Source organism: Elaeis guineensis, chromosome 16 (genome assembly GCF_000442705.2).
Source record: "Elaeis guineensis isolate ETL-2024a chromosome 16, EG11, whole genome shotgun sequence".
In the NCBI taxonomy this organism is placed as follows: domain Eukaryota; kingdom Viridiplantae; phylum Streptophyta; class Magnoliopsida; order Arecales; family Arecaceae; genus Elaeis; species Elaeis guineensis.
In genome coordinates this window covers 37,564,355-37,587,267 of record NC_026008.2, presented here as the reverse complement: position 1 = coordinate 37,587,267, position 22,913 = coordinate 37,564,355, and the positions used below count along the sequence as shown (strand labels likewise).

General features: G+C 37.5%; 3 protein-coding genes across 10 annotated transcripts; 2 read left to right on the top strand and 1 right to left on the bottom strand.

The window, feature by feature from the left end:
* The first annotated feature begins 3,625 nt into the window (after positions 1–3,625).
* On the top strand, positions 3,626–4,896 carry LOC105059565 (uncharacterized). The gene has a single exon (XM_010942899.4). It carries the CDS (start codon positions 3,841–3,843, stop codon positions 4,738–4,740), a length of 900 nt encoding a protein of 299 aa, XP_010941201.1. The 5' UTR covers positions 3,626–3,840; the 3' UTR covers positions 4,741–4,896.
* A 5,655-nt stretch (positions 4,897–10,551) lies between these two features.
* On the top strand, positions 10,552–17,390 carry LOC105059563 (uncharacterized). 8 transcript variants are annotated; one of them, XR_012137524.1, is made up of 10 exons: positions 10,553–10,784; positions 11,586–11,821; positions 11,970–12,125; positions 12,448–12,593; positions 13,762–13,911; positions 13,992–14,051; positions 14,427–14,627; positions 14,781–14,842; positions 15,318–15,508; positions 17,103–17,390. XR_012137524.1 is itself a non-coding variant. In XM_019855426.3 (8 exons), exons 3-7 carry the CDS (start codon positions 11,972–11,974, stop codon positions 14,601–14,603), a joined length of 687 nt encoding a protein of 228 aa, XP_019710985.1. In that variant the 5' UTR covers positions 10,552–10,784; positions 11,586–11,821; positions 11,970–11,971; the 3' UTR covers positions 14,604–14,627; positions 14,778–15,188. The 8 variants fall into 8 exon arrangements, 4 of the variants coding, with proteins under 4 accessions (XP_019710985.1, XP_010941196.1, XP_010941197.1 ...); XR_002166248.3 differs by having other exon boundaries at positions 10,552–10,784; positions 14,778–14,842; positions 15,318–17,390; XR_002166247.3 differs by having other exon boundaries at positions 15,318–17,390.
* Positions 17,391–17,689: 299 nt separating this feature from the next.
* LOC105059564 (probable purine permease 11) lies at positions 17,690–21,379 on the bottom strand. Its single transcript, XM_010942898.4, has 2 exons — positions 21,214–21,379; positions 17,690–18,958 (listed from the first exon to the last, which is right to left on the bottom strand). The coding sequence occupies exons 1-2, from the start codon at positions 21,248–21,250 to the stop codon at positions 17,853–17,855; spliced, it is 1,143 nt and encodes a 380-aa protein (XP_010941200.1). The 5' UTR covers positions 21,251–21,379; the 3' UTR covers positions 17,690–17,852.
* Positions 21,380–22,913: the final 1,534 nt, after the last annotated feature.

Below are 22,913 nucleotides of genomic sequence, written 5' to 3'. Positions count from 1 at the left end.
ATTAAGCTTCATGCTTTGATTAGAAAAGAACAAACACTGCGACAAAACTCAAGTATTTGCATTGCCCAACTTGACACCATCAATGGCTATTATGCTTGACTTTTTGTTTCTAATGCAGATTATTTAGGAGCTAATAGGGTTTGCCGATGAGGAGATTACCACTTCTCTTGTCTTATCATTACTACTAAAAGAAAGACAAAATAAAAGCGAAGATTTATGATGTTGCAATTTTATGTTTGTCTAGAGAACGGGGGTCTTTCTTCCTCATTAATTGACCTCTTTGAGACCTAAATTTTTCACGGTGTCGAAGGATCAATAATTTCTAGGTGGTGGTCACTTTATGCCCATAAAAAAGCCCAACCAACTAGGATAGTGATTTATATTAAGGGACCTTTTCTAGTGAAATTCCATGAACCTGTTTTCTTTTCTAATTGCCCCAACCACTTGTCCTTTGTTTTCAAGCCAGGGTCAACAAGACCCATTACTTTTGCTATAACATACTTTTCTTGGACACCAAAAGCTTATGGAAAACTTGTATGGAAACTTGGTCTCTTTGAATTGGTCAGAACACACATGCACCTCTGCAACAAATAGAAACTATGACGAAACTGCGAAGAACGTTAACAATGACTAGTTCTCAATCATCATTGATATCCAACTAGTTATCCATATATTTTCCATGTAATGTTTCCATATGATATTTTAGTTTTATATTTTTATTTTCATGCAAGATACTTTTGCTATTACACATTCTTCCCTCATGCTTTCCATGTTTCTTGAAGTGGCGGGCACGTCAAAAGCAACACATCATATGTGACATGTTACAACGAAGTGTTGTCGTTCAGTCATGTTGGTGATCCAAGGAGAAAGATGCATAGAGACACGTTAAACAATTTAAAATTTATGATGTCTTTATATAATGCATATCTATATCTATTTGTTAGGATTTATGTGATTAAGTCCCATTCGGATACGGTCTATATTAATATACATCGAAATTTATTTTAATTAATTTAATTGATCTAGATTTTGACTAAAAATAAGTCTTCAATAAAATAATAAAGATATATTTGATGGTTATTATGATAAAATTAATCTCTACACATGGATCACGCCCATCTTTCAATTCTTGCTATTGATTTAGATATTGTCTCTGATGTCCCTAACTCATTCAAGAACTTGTGAGATTCTTCCTATCAAAAATTTTTGGAGTTGGTATTGAAAAATCAAGATACTACTCGATGACAACAAGTAGCATATCTAGCTTGATTTTTTTCTGGTTGAAGGTCACATGTGATTGCAAGCTGATTCCATAGATAATAGAACCTAGACGATTTCAATAGCTTCATTTTCATATAAATTTTATTATTTTATAAAGTTCTAATATTATGGTATCAGAACTATATAGATTTTTGACTCGAAGATTGAAACCTTTATGTCCACATCAAGATTTCATGAATATAGATCTATTTGGCCATCCTGGTTGTTGCTAATTGGAGTCATCCATTTTTAAAAATTACGATGTCTTCATATATAATGTATACCTACGTCTATTTGCATCAGGTGTTGGCAAAATATGGATGTGTGTACGCACACACATACAAAGCACCTAACATCCAATCTTATAAAGCAACTTTTGCAATATATGATTCACAAGTAAGTTCTTGGCTACATATAGGCTACAAATTTTAAATCTTGGTGCAAACTGACAAACACTAATGAGAAAGATTGCCCACTGCAATTGTTGACTTGATTTTGCTGTCGTCTTGTATTTCATGATCATATTCTTGCATGTAAAGTGTTGGACTACCAATCTACCATCAAATGAAATGTGATTCATGTGACATGAGATGCTATAATTCACCAAACCTGTTGAATGATGGTTTTAGTTCAACAATACACGATGACCGACGCAACCAGTTAACCAAACACTTGACCTAGGTGCCTAGCACTTAGCTAACAAAAACAAACTGACATGAATATTAGGTGACATGAGTTTGATTAGATGCAATAAAAATATCACCTTCAAAGTAGAACCTTCAAACCAAGCATAGATGCTGCCCTTTTTTTTTAACCAAAACGACTGTTCATGCTTGTCTAGTACGACTACATTCAAAAAAAAATCAAAAAATAAAATACTCCTTAATGTCTCATAAACACCAAAGCTCTCCAATGTGTACTAAAAGAATCTCCAACAGATTCTATCTTAGGTTTTTTTTAATCAAATTTAATATCAAAGATAATGAATGAACTTTAAGACAATCAAAACATTATCAAAAATACTCCAACCATTGATAAACACCCTCTGCTCAATACCAATCAATCTAGGGAGCATCGATTTCAAACTTTATACAAGATGGTGCATAAATTGATCAATCTAAAATAGGTAGGCTTAGTGGCACCTTGTCTCTTCTGGATCAAAATAATAAAGATTTTTCCATCACTCTAATATCGAGGATGAACTGAAGAATAACTGAATTATCTCCATCATTTCATTGCGAATGATGCCCCAATACCTCCTAAAAAATGTCGGCACTATCTTTGGGCAAGGTTAAAAATACAAAGTCTCTAACTTTACACTTGCACTAGTACAAGCATTATCATATAAATAAACCCTTTAAATGTTGCGTTATTGCTGCTATCATTTCTAGGTGCTTAAATGCAATAACCTAACAATAGGGTACAGTTTTCTTCAACAACACGACAACTCAGACTCTAGGAATCATAAATTAAGTTGCAACTACTTAGAACTACTAGGAGCCCCTGTAGTGTTACAAAAGCCAGCACAAACATATTCATCAAATTAATGCAATTTCATGTTGTGGTTAGAAGGGGATTCACTTATTATTATCTCATGGATTAATGCAGGCCAAACATCCAAACTATGAAGACATCCCTTCTTAAAAGATATTCTATAATGAAAATAACTATCGTTTGCTTTTAAAGTCAGCCACATTCTATGACAACACAACCAGACAGCTAATTAGCTGGCAGCAAAAGCATAGGATTAGAGCTGCTTTTTGGATGGATAGTTTGTTCCTTTTTAAACTTAATTATGTCTTATATGCTGGCGCTCATGGAGTATGTTACTCTAGAACTTGATTAAGTTATGGACTATGCCTCCGGCTTATATCAAAAAGAAAAAGAAAAAAAAAACTCATTCATTAAATTTATTATTTTTCTCCAAATTTAATAAATAATTCTATATTTGTAATTAAGCATACTCAGTGGCAGAACAATACGTGGACACGGACCACACAACAACATTTCACAACCTCAATCAGTAACCATGCGACATGCTGACGTCAGCAACAGACGCTGCCACCCAGAAATTGAATGGCAGTCATTAATTAAATTGGGGCTGTGCTGTACCCTGTGAGTCTTATATAATCAACGGCCCAAATGACCCCATCACTCGAATCACCGCTTTTCCATCACCTAAATCACTGTGATGCATAATGGTATTCACTTATACGCAGAAAATTTTACGTGATCCTGCGGACCATATTAATCATTCAAAACTACAACAGCACCATTACCTCCCAAGCTTATTACTTTGGGTCTCAGTAAAAGGAATCCGTGTAAATAAAATAGCTCCAGAGGATCACTTTAATTAAATTCCTATATTTAAATATATCCTGATTTCAGCCCGAGGAGTCGGAGAAGAAGGCGAAGGGGAGGTTCCAATTTTTCCTCTCTCTCGATCTCGTTTCATTCTCGAATCGAAACTTTGTCTTCTAGGGTTTCGGCGTCTCTGGCGAGCTCTCGGATGCGGAAAGGGAGGTGGGGCGGGCGGCGGCGGAGCGACGGTGGAGCGGCGGCGACGGAGGTGGAGTGGCGATGAAGTGCAAGAAGCACCCCTACGAGCTGGGCGTTGGCGTTTGCGCCTCCTGCCTCCGGGAGCGACTCCTTGCCCTCATCGCCTCTCAGAACGTGGCCCCCGCCGACCACCAGCGGCCGGAAACCCCTCTCCAACCACCGCCGCCCCTTGTCTTCCCCCGATCTGTTTCCCCGTACGTCTCCCACCGCCGTTCCGTCGGATCCGACGCCTCGGCGACCGTCGGTCGCCACTACAACCACGGGTTCTTTAGTACTCCCCAGGTCGGCCCCACCTTCGACGCCACCTCCGGCGGATGTGGTGGCGATGTGGACGAGGGGAGGCGCCGGCGCTCCGGGAAGTTCTCCGTCTTCTCGATCCTGTTTCGCCACCACCGGTCGGAGGAGGCTGACAGCGATCTGGGGAGCTTGAAGGGTTCCGGATCGGATTCTTGGTTCTCGGCGCTGATCCGCCGCCGACGGAAGAAGAAATCGCCGAGCTTCACGGAGGCAGAAGAGGCGCAGACGTCGGGGATAGCCCGGCCGTCGTGCCGGGCGTCCGACCGGGGAATGTCGCCGGCGATGGACGACGAGGCGGAGGATTGTTCCAGTGGGTACTCAACCGAGTCGTCGAGCGGGCTGCGCCTGCCGACTCCGACGCCCATGCGCCGGTTCCCGGCAGGCGCCTACACCCACCACGGCAGCCGTGCCGGCGTCTCCGGCTTCGCGGTTTGCCTGAGCCCGCTGATGAGGGTGGGCCCCAACGGCCGGTGGGGGAAGCCGGCCGAAGCAAGTATTTCCGGCGAGCTCCGGAGCGCGGTGAGCCACCACAACCGGCTGCCCGGACGCCACGGGCCGGCCGGCGGCGCTTGGCTCCGACGGAACCGGTCAAGAAAATTGGCGGACTTCGGCCGGTTCGAATGACGGTTTTACCCTCATCTCTCTTCTCTTTTTACCCGGTCGAGGACTTTTATTGGAAAGATTTTGTTTTCAAATTTGGAAAAATTTATGTATAGGAATTAGAAACAAAGTTGGACGGAGGAATTGGATGAGCTATATAATATTCTAGTAGTTTTATTATCTCCGAATTTTTGCACCTTTTGTTAAGTATTTTAATATAATTTTTTGTCCAAAGTTCATTTTAGAGTCATCTAATGTCAAGTTTTTCTTTTAATTTAATTTTTTTATTTGTATAAGCCTTAGATTACTTGGGCTTATTTTGTGAAAGCTTTTTCGTGGTAGCCGTTATTCCAGTTTAGTGGAATTCTGGCGCGTGCGATGCTTTTGGTTATATTTATGAGAGAGGGGAATATTTAATGGGTACTCCGTATGATATGGGATGATGTGGAGACATTTTATGGGGCCATCTCAAGTAGATGGCTATGATTCTGTCTAAAGTTGAGAATTATTGTCCGGACCAGATTCATCGTGGACCACTAATAATATATCAGTTGAAAGGATCAAAGGAGAAAAATTCAGTACATCGGATGTTGTGTTGTTATTAGACATGAAACAGAGAAAAATGAGAAAAAAAATGATTAAATTATTAGTGGTCCATGATAAATTTGGCTTAATCAATTTTTTTTTTTTAAGTTGGAAGTAATAATTTTTACACACGGTTATTTATAAATTTGATACATGCAACTTGAAATCTCATAGGTGGATATAGATTGTTTCTCTCTCAAGGAAAAAGACAAATTGCATAGAGATGTATTTAGTTTATAAGTTGGTTTAAAGAGATGAAAATGTAGCAGTGAAAGTTTTGCTTCAAAGTCTATTTGGATGAGGTACAAATCATTTTTTGATAATTTGGACACTTGTTCATTGATCTTGAGAAAAAAAAGAATGGTTTGAAGAGGAGCAATAAGAAAGAAACTTGATGGAGGAGAGATTGAGGTGAACAGTTCTATTTAGAAGGTAATTTTCTTTATCTATGTCTTCTTGAGATCTTATGATGTTAAATTTTCATAATTAGGAAGCTTCTTTTATCTAGGTGTTTAACTTATTTTCAGGAAAAATCATGTATAGAAATCATATTCAGATATAACATGCCGATATCCAAACAATTTCTTGAAATTTCTAAGATTTAATATAAAATATTCATGAATTATTATTTTTTTTGCTAAAGCTGTATGCTTCTAAATTTACTAGAGTCAAAGACCTTGGATTCCAAACAAAAATGATATTGGTGTATAAATATATATATTTATCAAAAAAAAATGCGGCAAACACAAATGTGGCTAAAACATCATAATCATCAAAAATATAATTTTATAAGTTTTTTTTTACTTAATTTAATTATTGATGAATAATTGAATATTTTTTAGATGGTCAAGATCAATTTAAAGAATCATTTGACCTCCAAAAAAAATCTGAATGATCAAAAAAATTTCAATGGCTTGGTAGATGGTCTCTAATGAATAATCTTTGCTGAAAAATAATCATTTTTCAGGAAAAAAAAAATTGGATGATCAAAAAATTTTAATAATTTAGAAAATGATCTCATATGAATAATTTGTGTTGAAAAATAAAATATTTTTTTTAATGTAATAAAGCTTTTAGTTTTTTCCTCCATATCACGTTCCAATTTGAGGGGTCAGGGTCGTTATCACGGCGGCCTTAATTGCCGACGGTGAGTTGGTGGGAACGTTAAAAAGCTGCAATGGGCGTCTGGCACGTACCGTACATAGAAGTGGGACCCGCGCACTTGTGCCCACGGAGTCCCTTCTGGGCTTGTGGATTCTGGCAGGGGGTGCGCCTCCATTTGACTTCAAGAACGCTTACGAGAGATGACGTGACAGCGAATTGGAAAGTTATTTGAATTCCGTTGAAAGTTGTGAGTGGATGCTGACGTTGATCACGATGGGCGGTTGTGTTTGATGTGACAGTTCGGAAAGAAATTGCTTCGAGGTTATAAAATATTTACAACTGGGGACCTTTGGGCGGTGAAAAAGTGGAGGATCCACCACGCAAGCTGACTGGATGATCGTCCATGTTATGGAGCATACCAAAAATATTCTTTACATACATGTGAGGCCGACCTCTTAATCTTTCACAGATGTTTTATTTTTCGATTCTTCTGAATATATTCACATAAGATCTATATAAATGCTGCGATTTTAATGAAAAAAATAAAGGATGCATCATTGCATGTGCAATTAGTCGTTCCATAATGATAATGGCTGTTAATTGTCACACAGGAAGCATATGCCATTGCATGTTTATATTAAATGTGTACCAATTCTTTAAGAAAAAAAAAGTTATAGGTGGAAGACCTGCGACCTCTCCGATGTATTTGAATGTTAATTTTAAAAACCTGGCAACATATATATTGAGTTTAGTAGAATTATTTATTTTTTGGAGAAATAAGTTTGTGATTTTGTTTTTGGTAATCATCATTCTTTTTATGAGTATGATATTTGTGAAGAATAAATTAACATCATATGAGCAATTTTTTCTTGGGCAAGGATGCATATAAGTTGAATCTACTTGAGTAAATAAGCATATATGAGTTGTCCATGCAAAAATAATTATATATCTCGAAAATAGGACTTATCTATTTTTTTTATAATAAACTAGATAGCTCATAGTCATTTAGTATAAATTCATCCAATAAAATTAGAAAATAAAATATCCTTAAACTAAATTTGGACATTAGTATATGATGTTCATAAAATACTATTACAATGATAAGCAGCAAAAAGGATCATCGAATCTACCACACTGTTCACCTCTATGTAAATTGGACTTGCAACAACTCAAGTGCAGTTGTCTGCCAGATGCTTTGTATTTTAATTTTGTCCATTTCTTCTCATAGTCCTTCATTAATCGCCTTCTATATGCATCCAAGAGGGAGCATTCCTTTCACTTCATGTTGCATGCATTTTACCGGCAGCAATAATATGATTAAAGTGCATTGGATGCTCAAATAGCATGTTTTATTAGCTATTTGTCCCATCCTAAGATACACCGAATCATGTTTCAACGCATAATCGACAATACAATTTTAGTCGAAGTGCTTCACCTAATCTCACTAAAATAATATACCATTGCTGGTGCTACCAAGAAACTTCCAAATTAATTGCATATAGTTTTCAATGCAATGATTGATCAAAGCTTTGGATCAAAGAGAGGGAGCATCTTTTGCTATCAAGGTCATGAGGATGGCCGGTGGACCAAGCTTAGCTGGACATTGGTAGTAACGTGTCTACATTGCAGACAGCTCGTCACCATCTTGCGGTACAGTGGAGATGAAACACCATAACCTCTTTGCCTATTACTTCAATACGTAGAATGGTGGCTGTGAGTGGAGACCCTTCGCGAACAACAGTTGGGCAGATGGGTTAGTGGTTGAGACTTTTGGTGAAGTGGTTATTTTTCGTGGGACTCTTGCGGCCTTCATCTGAAAACAAGAATTGGAGCTCTTTACTAGTGCAGGTCTATGCTGAAGCAACCCCACAAATTAATGCCATATGCCATGCCATCTTTATATGACGCCTATCTAGTAGCTTAGGTCTATGCATGCCCTCATTTTTGGTATCTTTCTTTATGATTGCAATGGCTTGGTTTGTGATAATGTGTTTGGTCGGGTAAGATCAAAATCATAATTTTTTTTTTGTTTTTTTTTTTTGGTAAAGGATCAAAATGAGAATTAAGGGGCTGTTTGGAGCTTTATAAGTAGAGATGAAAAGATAGCCAACCTATTTAGATGTCTATAACTCAAGTTACATGGCAAGTTGAGTCATTTATAAAGCCATAGCTTAGGGCTCTGACCCATGGCCGAAAGTAATAGAAAGATGAGTTGTACCCACTTGAGTAAGTATCTTATTATGTATCCTATGAACATGGGATACTGCATGTTTGCCTTTGAAAAATTTCTAAATACATATATATCCCTTATTCTATACTATTTTTTGCAGTGGTATCTATCTCGGGAGATTCTTGTCTTATAGTGCTGGTAAGCGTTTATTTTAAATGTAAATAATTTCATTAACCTTTTGCATCAACGAGCTTATCCAAGAAAATCTCGAGTCTATTTTCAAGTATCTTAGCAATAAAGTATGGTGCACAAACTAATGGACCTGAAATGTGTGGCCCTAAATTGATGATCCTACTTTGGAATAAGCATAATGAGAGTGGTTTTCTGTTTGAAAGACATATGATCAGTTGCAAAGAATCGCTGAATAGCCTTATAAACATCTGATTTGATAATTTGATAATAGACTAGAAGGCAAAAAAAAAAGAGGTCGGAAAATCATCAACACCAAAGCTTTGTTTGGATGCAGGGGATTTAAGAGAGGATTCAATATCTATTAGTGAAACCAGTCAAAAAAGGCATTGTCATTAGCATTTAGAGTAAAAGTTTGATGGGGAATATCCCATACCCTTGGACCAAGAGGTGGAGTCTATCCATCAAAAAGATGGCTACAAAATCGTTCTCCAATTTCAAATTCAATATTTTGTAGTGACAACATCATCTCTTTCTAAAGCATCTAGCTTGTGATCCTGGTGCCTCAAAAATAGTTGATTTGTGAAGAAATCTTGTATTTCTATTTCTTTCCAAAAATCATTGTACTCAAGACTTCTGTCTGTCTCTGGAACTCCTATTTTCAAAATAAATAACATATGTGGAGAGCAAGAATCCAACATTGTGAAGAATCTTGAAATGTAAATTGTAACAAACCACAAAATAAGAATATGTTATTCACAACATGCATGGCTAGTAGTAGAAGTATAAAAAACCACAAGAATCTAAGAAATTTCTTTGATAGAATCATAAAACACACTATGGGCAGCCTATCTCCAAGTCTAGATCCCCCACATACAACACATCACAAAATAAGTGTGCCTCTATTTAGACCCTGTTTCATGTATAGAACATTACAATTTGAAAGATCGACCAAAAGCACAATTCAACTGATTTACACCTTCCAAGCTATGCAAATTTCTAGAAAACAACAAATATTCCGGCTTTTATAAACGAATAAAATGCCGAGCATCATTGATGAAACAAAGCTCGGTAGCCAGCCAACAATTCTAACTAGCCCCCCTCATGATGTAGAGAAGAAGATAGAGAACCCACATCATTGTTTGAACCAGCAGCAAAAGATAAACTGACATCCACCTTTGAAGAAGCACCAAGCTCAAGCTCCTAGAGAGGGGATCAGGGAAGAGGAGTCTGACAGACACTCTCCTCCCAGCTCTCCTTCAATCTTTTGTTTGTGGTGTTGGCCTGCAGATTCTGTGTTATAGTCTTACTCTTATCTTGTTGGGATGTATATATGCTATTGTAGCTGATGTAATGCTCTATGACACTCTCTTATTTGGGATCTAGCAACAAGCTCCTCTTTTTATCCAAAAAAAAAAAAAAAAAGGCTCTCCTTCAAGTTGGGTTGGAGTTGAAAGCTGGAGGAGGGACATCCAACAGTTTTATGACCAATTCTTCCACACTCAGAACAGCAAACTGAAACATTTTTCATATGGAAACTGAAACTATCCTCATTAGTCTTTACGTTGCTCATGGAATTGTTCCTTGGGCTCGCAACAAAAAGTTGATCTTGTTCGAGCTAAAAGCAAATATGTTTCAAAGAAGATGAGTACATATCAGAAGTGAACTTGTGAGCTATTTTTGGATACAAAAGTTAGTGAATACATCTTTATGTCATTTAACCCTCTCTTAACATGCCACGTGTTTTTTTTTTTTTTCTTTTTTCCAAAACAGCGGCCGCGTTTTTTTTTTCTTCTTTTCTTCGAACCCTTCCCGAGCCCTAGCGGACGCCCACCTCCCGCCGGTCTCCGCCGTTGCCTTCCTCCCCAATCTCCCTCAGGTGGTTTTCTTCCCACAGATCTCCGATAAAGAGAGACGCCGACCTCCTCCCTGCTCTCCTCGCCGCCACCTCCCACCGGTTGCCGCCATTCCCTTCCTCGACATCGTCACCGGCGCGGCCTTCCCCTCCGATCTCCCTCAGGTGCTTTGCTTCCTACAGATCTCCGAAAAAGAGAAAAAATGAATAGAAAAATAAGGGAAAAGGAAAAAAAATTATCAATCTGCCGTTTAAATTTTCGGTTTTTCGTTTTCGTTGTGTTTCCCGTGCTTTTCCTCTGTTTTTTTTTATCGGTGGAAGGCTCGGAGGGGCCGAATAAGGAAATTAAGTTTCAGAGCCGAATCGGGAAGTTCAAACGACGGCTAGGGTTTTTCTGAGCTGAATCCAGAAAGTGGGTTACGAGGACATATAATTACGAGGACATGAGTGTATTGGAAAAAATTAAATAAAATTAATATGCAAGAACTTATTCTGAAATGTTTTATTAGCTATCTTTTTGTTTGCTATATAATCATGAAGCAAGTTCACAAACCATGGGACCATGACTATCAAGCAAACACACTATGTTATAATAATATTCATTTACGTATGTTGGATGTGCAAAATTAAAGATCAGGAATGCAATAAAAGAGAAATTCTCTTCCATTGTGAAGGACTTTCTACATTACTAATATCTTACACATCAATCGACATTGAACTGGATGGATCGGGTTGTATCTTTCTCACAGAGGGAGAATTCACCTTTCTTCACACAGATCCATTGGACGATCTTAGGAGTGCTTTAAAATCCGTCTGGGCACAATCTAACGGTCGTTTTTGTGAAAGAACATCAATTCTTGCATGAAAGATATAACCCGAATCCAAAGTGGATGGATCTAAACCTGAATGAACAGAACAAGCTAAAAAATTCCAGATCCAATCTACTCAATTTACTCTAAATTGCAGAGCCGATGCCACTCTGGATCAGACCTGGAATTCACCTAAGTCGGATGGGGTACTGCTATGTATAACCGGTGGTTACCCAATAGAAACGCCAACCGGCCGGTTTTCCAAGCACATACTCAATTACATAGGGGATAACTGGCTCATTGAAGGCTCAAACATCCATTCTGCCCTTTCTTCTAGGGAAAGACGACGAGAACCTGGGGAAAGCTAGGGTTTCTAAGCGTGGCCGTATTCCGGTGAGACCTCAGCAAAATTCTCTCGTTTAGATTTGTTTTCACGTGAACTTCTGATCTTTCCAATGAATAAATGTTTGATTGGCAGGCAATTGTCGAAATTTTGGATCGCTGGATCCTCAAAGTTTGATTTTTTTTTTTTTTTTTGAAGATATGTGGCAGGAAATTAGCGGAAATTTCTGCTATGTTTTCCCAATTCTCGTCGCTGCCATTGTTATTCGTGTGGCATATGTGCTGTATTGGACTGGAAGGCCCCTCAGAGCCTCTGCATCAGAGAGAGTTAGAACTCTCATTATTCTTGGGTCAGGTATGCTGAATTTCCAAAACATATTATAGATTTCGTTATTGTTTGAAGATTTCTTTCACGGTTAGGATGTCAAATTCGGATATATATATATATATATATATATATATATATATATATATATATATATATATATTTTGCATTGATAAATTCGATAAATCTATGTATGCCAAATTTTTTAAAGTTCATGCTTTATATGCTTTTATTGAAAATTTTGGTTAAATATGCGGTGGATATGTGAGAAGGAAGAAAGGAATTATCCTGAAATTCATGTTTATATATATCTGTATTCATTTATCTGGTAATTTCTGGAATGGATATGTAGGAGGCCACACAGCAGAAATGCTTAGCATTTTGAACGTGCTTCAGAAGGACAGATTTGTGCCGAGATACTATGTTGCAGCTGCAACTGATAACATGAGCCTTCAAAAGGCTCGGGTTTTTGAGGAGTCGTTGGTCCAGCAGGGGGAGGTACAGTTTGCATGGCACTTCTTCAGCATTTTTCTCCCTGAAAACCTGTGTCTAAGTATTTCAGTATTCTTTGAGGGATCCATGCTCATTTTTTTCCTTTTCACATGAAGGGTCAGGATTGCAAGTTTATTAGAAATGTAACTGAAAGTTAAAACATATATTTGATTGCAGTGACAGGGTTTCCATCCTGAGGATTTTTGAAACTTAGTTGTGTTCTCAAATTCTATAAAATGACATTATGTTGTTGTCCCTCCATTTTTAGCTGCATTTTTAAGATGGGTATTGCTGGTTTATAACTTTATATTGAAACCATGGGATTAATTAACTAATCATGAGTTTTTTGAATTCTTTTCTTTAGTTCTGATTGCAAGGGACACTCTGAAATCCTTAATATTTGAGTAGTTCTCTTTTGTTGCCTAATATCTAGATTCAACTATTGTTTAGTCAATATTCTGGCCTCTATTCACTATGCGAGTAATTGGCTTTTATTTCATATAATTAGCGGAATGTATAGACTGTAGCCACAGGGGGTTCTGTGATCGTCTATGTCCTCTCATATATGTTATAAAAAAGGAAGAAGAGACTTGATCAACAGATCATTTTTTACAAAACTAAATAGAGATAGGTATGCCATTATAGCATGAGTTTAACTTTTGTTAGAAATGCAGAACTCATCATGATGAAGGGATTTATCTATTCTTTGTGCAGGAGCTGCAGAATACATTTTCATCCGTTGCATGATCTAGGGTTGGATGTCAATTGGCTAACAGTTTATGATTAAACCTTTAAACCTTTCTTGCATGCTTATCTACTTAGCCATGTAGGTTTCTGCTGAAATTCATATTTGCATATTTCCTCTTCCATATAAATTACCTTAGCTTAAAAAAAAAATACAGTAATTGATGCAAAAGCACTTGAGCAAAACTGAAACATTTATACAAAATGTGGTAAATGGCTTGCCCAAAATGTAAATATCCATTATTGTTCATGTAATGAAGATTACTTTTATCTGATGATCTGGTATCACCCTTGTAGGTACTGTAGCACATGTAATAATGCTCTTCTAGTCATTATTTAAGTATATGATTCTGTTTCTTTCACTGCTATCTAAACCATCTTTCCTGTAACCTTGTTGCATAGCTGAATTTGCAAATGATTGATGTTGCAGAATGGTGGAAGAGATATGTTAGAGGCTGCTCAGTTCATGCAGATTTATCGAAGCCGTGAAGTGGGTCAGTCTTATTTTACCTCCATTGGAACAACTTTGATTGCAATGGTGCATGCACTGTGGTTAACATTACGAATTAGACCTCAAGTGGTATGATTATTATATGACCCTCATTTCATCAATTTATTATTGTATCTGGAACCAGAAGAGCACTTATCATTCTTATCCAGATTATCTGCAATGGTCCCGGGACCTGCATTCCACTCTGTGTTTCTGCGTACCTTTTGAAGGTTAGTACTACTTTAGTCACACTTAATCATTGGCGGCTACCCTTGTACTTCCCAAACAAAGATTATTTTGCTGGTATGAAGTCCCTTTTATGATAACGTCTGGAGCTATATTTTCCAAAACAACATTTGATTTTTTTTTTTCTTCTTTTTCTTGAACTAACCTTATGAATTTCTTTTACCGGACAAATGACTTCCTTCTACATGTTGTTGACAGCTGCAAATGAGAATGTTTGATTTACTTTAGGTTTTAATATATATTTGTGATCCTTATTGCTGTTCTACAAATGAATACACTCAAAAAGATTTTGGTTTACAGTATAATCATACATAGCATCAGTGTTCAGTACCAAACTTGTTTAGCTTATACTGCTGCAGGTAGTTGGCCTCAGATGGTCAACAATCTTTTATGTGGAGAGCATTGCGAGAGTTAGGAAGCTCTCCTTAAGTGGCTTGTTGCTCTACAAGTTAGGCCTAGCTGATCAATTTATTGTGCAATGGCCCCAGTTGCAAAAGAAGTATCCCAGAGCACACCATGTTGGTCGTCTAATGTAAAATCTTTGGCTATTGCTGACCCTGGTATTTTGTCCATCTCCATCTCGAGTTTACTGACCTTGTTGAGAACCTTGAAAATACTTCCAATTCAACTGTAAATAATTATAATATCTAATTGGTCTTTTGTATGCATGGTTTCTGGACTGCTGCACTTGTTCTGGCACATTGGTTAAGCAGCAGGAGATCCTCGATGAGATGTACACCTCTAGCTAAAGTAATCTGGGCTTCTCCATAAATTGGTGAGCAATAATTTTCCATGAACCTCCAAAAACAAAAGCAGCAATAACTGTCTAACCGACGTGGTTGATTTTACGACTCAATTCAAAAATATACTTTTTTAGACTCCTGATTTTGATAGAGGTAGAATTTTTTGGTTTAGCCACTTGGAGAGTGGAGTTCTATGTCATTTTAAAAGTAGGATCTCTCCCATGGTATTGTGTATTATTTAGTGGGCCGCTTCAACCCACTTATATGCTGTTGCTATCACTCAGCTGATAGTGCTACTATGATTGAACTTGCTATGATAGTGCATTGACTATGAAACTTTTTCACGTTTTTCAAAGTCAATGGATGCTTTCATGATTACCGTGGTGCTATTTTTCCGCATTCACATGAAGCTTGAACCTTCTTTTCCACTTATGTTTCTGATGGCTTCCAGATTGAAATTGGGATTGTTATCCCATTGTTGTGATCATGGTTCACCTACATTTGCAGATCATCTCTGACCATATCTAAGTGATCATTGGTAGAATCATGAGACCAAGGTATGCCGTCTCGGTTCCAAACCCTGTACTTGTGCCACTGTGTTACTGCATCGCTACTAGGTCGGTTCAGCATATTGAGTGTCAATACACCTCTTCATTCGGTATGCTTACAGCACTGCATACCAGTCTCGAACCGATATGGTACGGTACATTCCATATCGCTTGATTTGATAATATGGCAAACTTTGCATGAGACAAATTATATCCATTTGATCCATAGACTTTACTTGCACTGGGTAGATGAGAATATATTGATCGAGAATAATATATTCTCATGCAATAATAATATATATTTCCAGTGTAACTATAGTTATGAGGAGGTTGAAACAGAATAATAGATTTATAAAGTAATTTGTGGCTTTTCAAGAATAAGTTCAGCCACATTATTCACTTTTCATTGTATTGTTTTTTATGAATAGTTGCAGTCTGCCATGTGGGGATACCTAATTTTGGATACGAAAAGATATAAATTTTATAAAAATTGCGGAGGATTAAATGAAAGTTCAAAAAGAATTGGACTTCACTTAAAAGAATTAAAATCACAACAGACATTGATCATCACAGACCCATATATTATCCATGAAAAAAAATATGGAAGGACAACTACCACAAACAGAAACAACTGCAAGAATGATATCAGCAACCTACATAGTCATCCATGTAAAATCTGCATATATTTTGCCCAAATCATGAATAATTTGTGAGAGTTTATAAAATCAGTGTGTTGAATTGTTTCAGCATATTTCAGTGGCATGTGCTTCAACTTTTGAAGGTAGTGCCTGTGTTGGAGGGTTTGAAATCAATATTGCCCCTTCAGCCATGCAATCTGTTCATAGAATATTTATAGTTACCTCAGTTACTGGGAATACTTTGGAGTTGGTAGAATCATCCATATGATTTTTTTTTTTTAAATAATTCAAAATATTGTCACCAGAGTTTATAGGCTGTAGACAGCTCATACAAGGGCTATTTTTTCTTCATTCATAAACTGCTGCTCTTTTTTTCTCCTTTTACCTTATTCTGTATATTGTCAAGTAATGCTCGCAGGCATATCTATCAGTTATCTATTACACAAGCACTAGATACCCCTTGCTTGCAGTGATACAAAGAACCTACATAGTGACCATTCCTTGTGCCAGAAACATCTGAAGTTGGATTAGTCCATCGAGTGCTACCTGCTCCAATTCCTTGTCGAATCTTGTTGATCTTATCCATCAGCATCTTCTCCTCTCCTTTGACTTAAATCATTGATTACTTTCCTAGGCATGAAGACAGCCATAATCCATCCAAACCTAGCTGTCAGAATCTGTTCCAAATAAATGGGGACCTGGAAGGCTCCATTCATCACGCATCACAATGAGAGCTTTTGGTGAAAGATGGAGTATAGGACAAAACCTCCTTTGTCTTGTCCTCCACTGCAATACCTCTTTCCAAATGCAAACTTCAATCCCACATTTCCTACGAATCTAATGGCTCTTTTTATTATGTCAAGCAGTAGATTTGCAATGGAAAAGATAAGTGATCAAGAGATATGAAATGTATCGAGAAATGATTATCTTAAGATTTTATGCTAATCATGTTTTTACAGTTTATAACTTGTGCTGGTGTCATCGTAATTTGTAAATTATGAACTACTTTCGCTTTTTTAGTTTATCACTCACAAGTTTGTTTTGCAAGTTTGGAAATCAATTCTAGGAAAAAAAGGGGATATTTTGAAATCTCCTCTTTTGTACAGAAGACATGAGATCTGTTACCATGGCTTGATGTAAATGTCATGGGGATATTGGATTATCTTATGACCACAGACTACGCAAGGCTAGCACACCTTTAAAATATTCTCCTCATTCTTGTCACACCTAATTTGGATTTGGTTATTATGATTGGATCCTATCCAAACCTTGGGAGGTTCCCTGAGGTTTTTTGTTTGTTTCCTTCTTATAGGATTATATTCCAATGTTATCAAGTTGTGGATGGAGGTTACCAAAAAAATTGTAAAGAAACGTGGATATGCTATGTGATGAAAGATTATATACCATGACATCAAAAACTAATTCTAGCACCCACATACACATGCATGCATGCATACATGTGCATATACATGCATGCAAGTGTGGTGCGGGGGAGAGGTGAATTGGAGATTTTGTCGCTACGGTGTTAGAAAATAACTCTAGTTCAGTCCTGCCTAGATCTCATCAGCATGGTGCAATGAGTTTTTGTTGAACAAAGAACCATCACTAAATAAACTGTAGAAAATAATATTCACATTTATGTTCAAAGCATGTTTTAAGCTCTTCCGAGATATAAGCCAATCAACAATGAGACTTATGACACAAAGAACAGTATCATATATCTTCCTTTTGAGAGAATTCATATGCATCTTTCTTTGAATACATAAATCACTGATTGACATGAGTGAAAGATAGGAAGACAGCCAACCAACTCATACCTAAGAGAAGAAGAAAGTTAAAGGTGACCTTCTATTTTTCTATGGAGGTATAGAGACACTTGACCCATACTTGGTATCACTTCTAGTGGCCCTTTTGGACTTGCTGTCATCAAGATAGTGCTGATAAATATAAGAAATGAACCCCCAAATAGCAATCAACATGGCCAAGACCTTCAATCCATCCATCTTATCATGAAAGAAGATCACAGCAAAGATTGGCACCACAGGTAGAGCCAAGGTGCTGATCACGTTAGAGAATAGAGAGGACACCACAAAAATCAAACCTACTACCCCCACAGAGGCCACCTGCCAAGCCACTGCAGTCCAAACCAATGTCATCACATATGACACCCTCCCCTTCCCAAACCCATCCATCTCCCTCTGCAACTCCCTCCACTCTCCACTGGCAAACAGCCCTACCACAGAGGCTATGCTTGCAACGAACGATGTACAAATCTGCATCTGCAGTACAACAGAGAATGTCTCGGTCTTCAGAACCTTTTGGAAGGTGAGCTGCATTAGAGAGAGGATTAGTGAGTAGGTGGCTGATGCTCCTAGTGTCAACACAAATCCTAGTGGATACTTCCCTTTAGGAACATTTGTGGAATCATCCGAATCGGATTGGATCCCCAAGAGAGCGGCCGAGAATGTTAAGAGTATGACAGAGTTGAAGATGAAGGGAGTGAACTTTTGTGAATTGAGAAAGTAGGCGAAGACTGCATTGAAAGCCAGTTGAGTAGCACATATGAGGGAGTAGGTCGAGACCGGCAGGTACAAGAGGCCATAGGAGTACATTAAGTTATCCCCTGCTACAATGAGGCCTAAAGAGATGTATATGAATGCAATCTTAGTGATGGGGGGACTGGCAAAGGAGGTGGTAGACGAGGATGAAGGGAAGAAAAGAAGTGGAAGGAAGAGGATTGGAAAGCCTGCAGATTGGACAAGTGTGGCCATCCATTTGCTGTTACCACCTTCATTGTAGTAGAGCCTCCCGAGAAGGGTGGCCACCGTTTGGCCAGCAAGGAGGAAGAAGATATTGAGAGCCACCATGAGCCACCACCGCCATTGTTTAAACATGGAGTATGGTTTCAGTGGTTGGTTGCTGGCAGTTGCATCTTGATGGAGGCTTGATTGTTCTTGAGCTCCTTGAATTGCAAAGCATACATGCAAAATAATGCTATTAGTTCACATTTTAACACCAATATAGTCCAAATGAGGATGCAGAGTGTTATATACCATGAACTAGTTCATATATTTTTTGAGAAAACATGAATTGTGTAATTATAGTTGATCATGCTAAATGCTAGAATGCTTATTTGAAAATTGATTCATTGCACCATTTGAAGCTGCATCAATGTGATGTCATCACGGCGGAGAAGCAGCTGGACTAGTATTCCCATGCAATCAATTAACTATGGAGTTCAAAATCCTAGAAAATCCAGTAAACTAAGGGTCCATGTGGTTGGAGAGTGTTAGATTACGGGATAATCTAATAATTTTTTAGAATCATTTATCTGTAAAAATGATTGTACAAGAAAATAATTTTTATTATATTTGGATGGTGGAATAATTAATTCGAAAAATGACATTAGAAAAAGATTACTACATTTGATTGGAGATAATTCTATATATGAATATGATAAAGTTTATTTATATATCTTTTAAATAAAATAATCTTTTAATACCATGATAGCATGGTTATTTCCAATTAGTTCTTATATAATGACTATAATCACATAATTCTTTGCATAATATTATTTGCATCTTAATTTTTTTTACCAAAGATCTTTCTTTAAGACTTCAAAATAAATTCATTGATTACATGTATAGTTTTATTGAAGATATTTTTATCAAATATAGATTATCACCACTCAGAAAATTACTAAATACCAATCTCCCATTGTATTTATTTTACCTTCTCTATTTGAAAAATAAATATAGGATCTATCAATTTTTTTATTATCTCTCTCTTTTATTTTTTATATCAAATATGGTAATCTGATATATGATTTATTTTTCTATAGCAGATTTATCTCAACCAAACGGACCTAAGATATTAAAATTCATACTCGAATGACTTATGATATGTATTATAATATATGGTTCATCTACAACTTGCTAGGTGGTGGACCAGTTCAAAAAAAAGTGTTAACATATTAATACGAAATTAATTGGACCTCCGTGGCTCCGTCTTAAATGTAACCAGACCTCCGAAGATTCTAAAGCCTGTGAAAATATGCATTTTTCATCACTAATGATAAGATATAATCGTTAGACAAATAAAAAAGACAAAATTTTGATAATTGACACATTTAACTTAAGTTTATAAAGTTGTCCATCTGTCATGTAAAATTTATGCTAACAAAAATTATTTTTCTTCTTTGAATATGGCATTATAAGTTGAATAATTTATTTTATATATGTGGGAAGCAATTGAATACTAAATCAAGTAGCAATGGCAACGTTGCTATTTAGTTGTCTATGTTGGATTAACAACTACATAGGCAATATATGCCTCGACCTCTAATATCGCAAGATGGTAGATGCAAGAATCATAGAAGTCCAACAAGCTGTCCATTCTTTTGGACAATCGGACACATGCAAGTAAATCTATGTGATTGAGATGAATATTTGCATTGGTATATGGCCATGCATCTCATATTTGCACAGGATTTGCAGCTCTTACAAAGTAAGATTGGTGACAGCAGTAAGAAAAATAAAATTATTTTTCCAAAGTTGAAACCCTGAAATGATTGTGTTTAATTAGATTTTTATCATTGACGATATGTGTTTGAACATAGATCTGTTTGACCATAGCCATCATGTCAGCATCTACATATGACTTTGGCTATAATTTATCATACCTGCGTGTTTGAACTTCCAAACTCCTAACTCTCTTGTCTTGCTGACTTCCAAAAATCTAACTCTCTATCAACTTTGGACTCCAAAAACTAGAAACACATGATGCTATGCTAGCTCTATGCACTTCTCACACCTGTGAGCAACCAAATGGATTTAATATTGGATTCAAGTGACTACCAGACATACTAGTAGATGCAAGCAATTACCACACGATTCCTAGACTTCCACACCATCTCACACGATTCACAGGCTTGCTGTTTGAAGGGACTGATGTTTTAGGTGAATCCATGGGAGCAACCAATGATTCTTTGGATGATCCAAAGCACTCTTGGGCCAAGAACTGTCACAAAGAGAACAGAGACCGAATGGGGAGCGCTTCAGCACCCTTAAGTAGCTAGCCTCTCAAAGAGCTCCAGTTGAGTGGGCTTTCTCTCAAACAAATAAAGATAATAAACCATTATATTTAGATTTCTCAACACTTTCAAAAGAGGAACCAAGTTGGGCTCAAAGAGAGAAAGATAAGGAGAGAAGTACTAACCTCTGATTTGTAGTTGAATTTCTCCAGCATCCCCCATGTCTGGCAGTTGGGAAGACCCCCTACGAGTTCATAAGACAGTGGTTCAGCACAAGGAATACGGAGAAGGGAGAAATAGAAGAGAAGAACAGAAAGAGCAGCGGCAATTGCTACTGCTTTTTATTGCGATATTTTTTCCTCATTATTAGACAAGCTTGACTTTGAGGACAGATACCGTCACAGATTTGGATCTTTTTGAACAGTGACAAAGATGTCAGGCGTACCACATAAATCCAGTTTGACCATTCTGCTGTATGGATGATGATGGTTGGGTTAAACATTTGCCTGCCCGTTCAGAAAGGAACTACATAGATTGCATCTCTGGCTTTGAAATTATTAGGCAGGACCCACCGGCACACCAGAGGAGACCGAGTGATCTTAGAAAGGCAACAATTCACCCATGTATGGTCCTGCACAGTGGCATCATTTGTCTTTAAGCGGAAATGGAAATAAAAAAAGTGCAAATAGGAGAGCCTAACAAGGCAAAAGTTGTGTCAGATTGCAATGCTTGCATAGAAATATCTATGCACAGTTCATTGTCAAACTCCACCACAATTGAATAAAAAATTGGATAGAAACACAAGGAGGAACTCTGAGAAGTGATTGAATGAGGCATGGGGCATAGGAAACGAGTATAAATTGACTAGAAAAGAAATATAGGGTATCTTTTGGGAAACTAAAAAAAATTTTCATTGACATTAAATATATCTGCAAATTAGTGAATATAAGGGCTGTCACTGGTTTTCTTTTTTCTTTTTTTTAATAAAATGATTCATTCAAATAATCCTTGCACAGATACAATTAAAAAAATTAAAAAATAAAATATCTCAAAATTATCTAGGAATGATCCTCATCTTAGTTACAAAACTGTCAGTTAGTCGGCTGCAGTGCTCGTCTCACGGAAGATATATCTTATAATTAGTGCAGTGCATTCCTCCAGCAAAATCGAGACATCATGTAGAAAGGGATGAGTGGCTCCATCGCAAATGCAGCTCTGAAGTCAGGATACCATCGTGGCTAAGTCACCCTCCACAACAAGTTTATCCGCCCTCAATGTCCGCCTGGTAAATACAATCTCTGCCTAGGCCATGCGAAGCTCCATCTCAGAAATTATAGGCTCTAATAAGTGACTTTCTCCGGCAGCCACAAGCTTGGAGTTAGGCCCACAGATCACAAACCCAATCCCGCCATGCCTGCCTCTAATACTTCCATCAAAATTGACCTTCAGGTATAGCAGAGGAGGGAGCTCCTAGGAAATGAACACCCACGGGTTGCTACATGAGCAAAATGGGAGCTCCAGATTTTCGAAAGCCTAGACGTCACATCGATGATCTCTGCTGCCATGCCCAAGGCTTTTTTAAAAATAAACCTCATCGAAGACTGTTTGGAATCAAACATTAGGCTGTTCCTGATTAGCCAAATATGGACGGCCATATAGGTTACACGGATGCTTGCCACCATAGAAACATCACCTCCAGTGCTGCACTATAGGGACTTCAGAAAGCTCTAGATGGGGTCTTTCACCTGAGCAATCTGTAGGTGTATCCCTACTAAGGACCAAATAGGTCTTACCCTCGAACATTGGAAAAGAGCGTGCTCCATGGTTTCCTCCTCAAAATCACAGTAAGGGACCCCAACTAAATATTCATGTGCCAAGCTTGCAG

What these genes read in the sequence shown, in the direction of transcription:
- LOC105059565 (XM_010942899.4), top strand. Translation starts at nt 3,841, where the DNA reads ATGAAGTGCAAGAAGCACCCCTACGAGCTGGGCGTTGGCGTTTGCGCC.
- LOC105059564 (XM_010942898.4), bottom strand. Translation starts at nt 21,250, where the DNA reads ATGGGGGATGCTGGAGAAATTCAACTACAAATCAGAG. An exon ending in AATTCAACTACAAATCAGAG is followed by an intron (nt 18,959 to 21,213) that starts GTTAGTACTTCT and finishes TTGCAATTCAAG; the next exon opens with GAGCTCAAGAACAATCAAGC.
- LOC105059563 (XM_019855426.3), top strand. Translation starts at nt 11,972, where the DNA reads ATGTGGCAGGAAATTAGCGGAAATTTCTGCTATGTTTTCCCAATTCTC. An exon ending in TCTCATTATTCTTGGGTCAG is followed by an intron (nt 12,126 to 12,447) that starts GTATGCTGAATT and finishes ATGGATATGTAG; the next exon opens with GAGGCCACACAGCAGAAATG. An exon ending in CGTTGGTCCAGCAGGGGGAG is followed by an intron (nt 12,594 to 13,761) that starts GTACAGTTTGCA and finishes TTGATGTTGCAG; the next exon opens with AATGGTGGAAGAGATATGTT.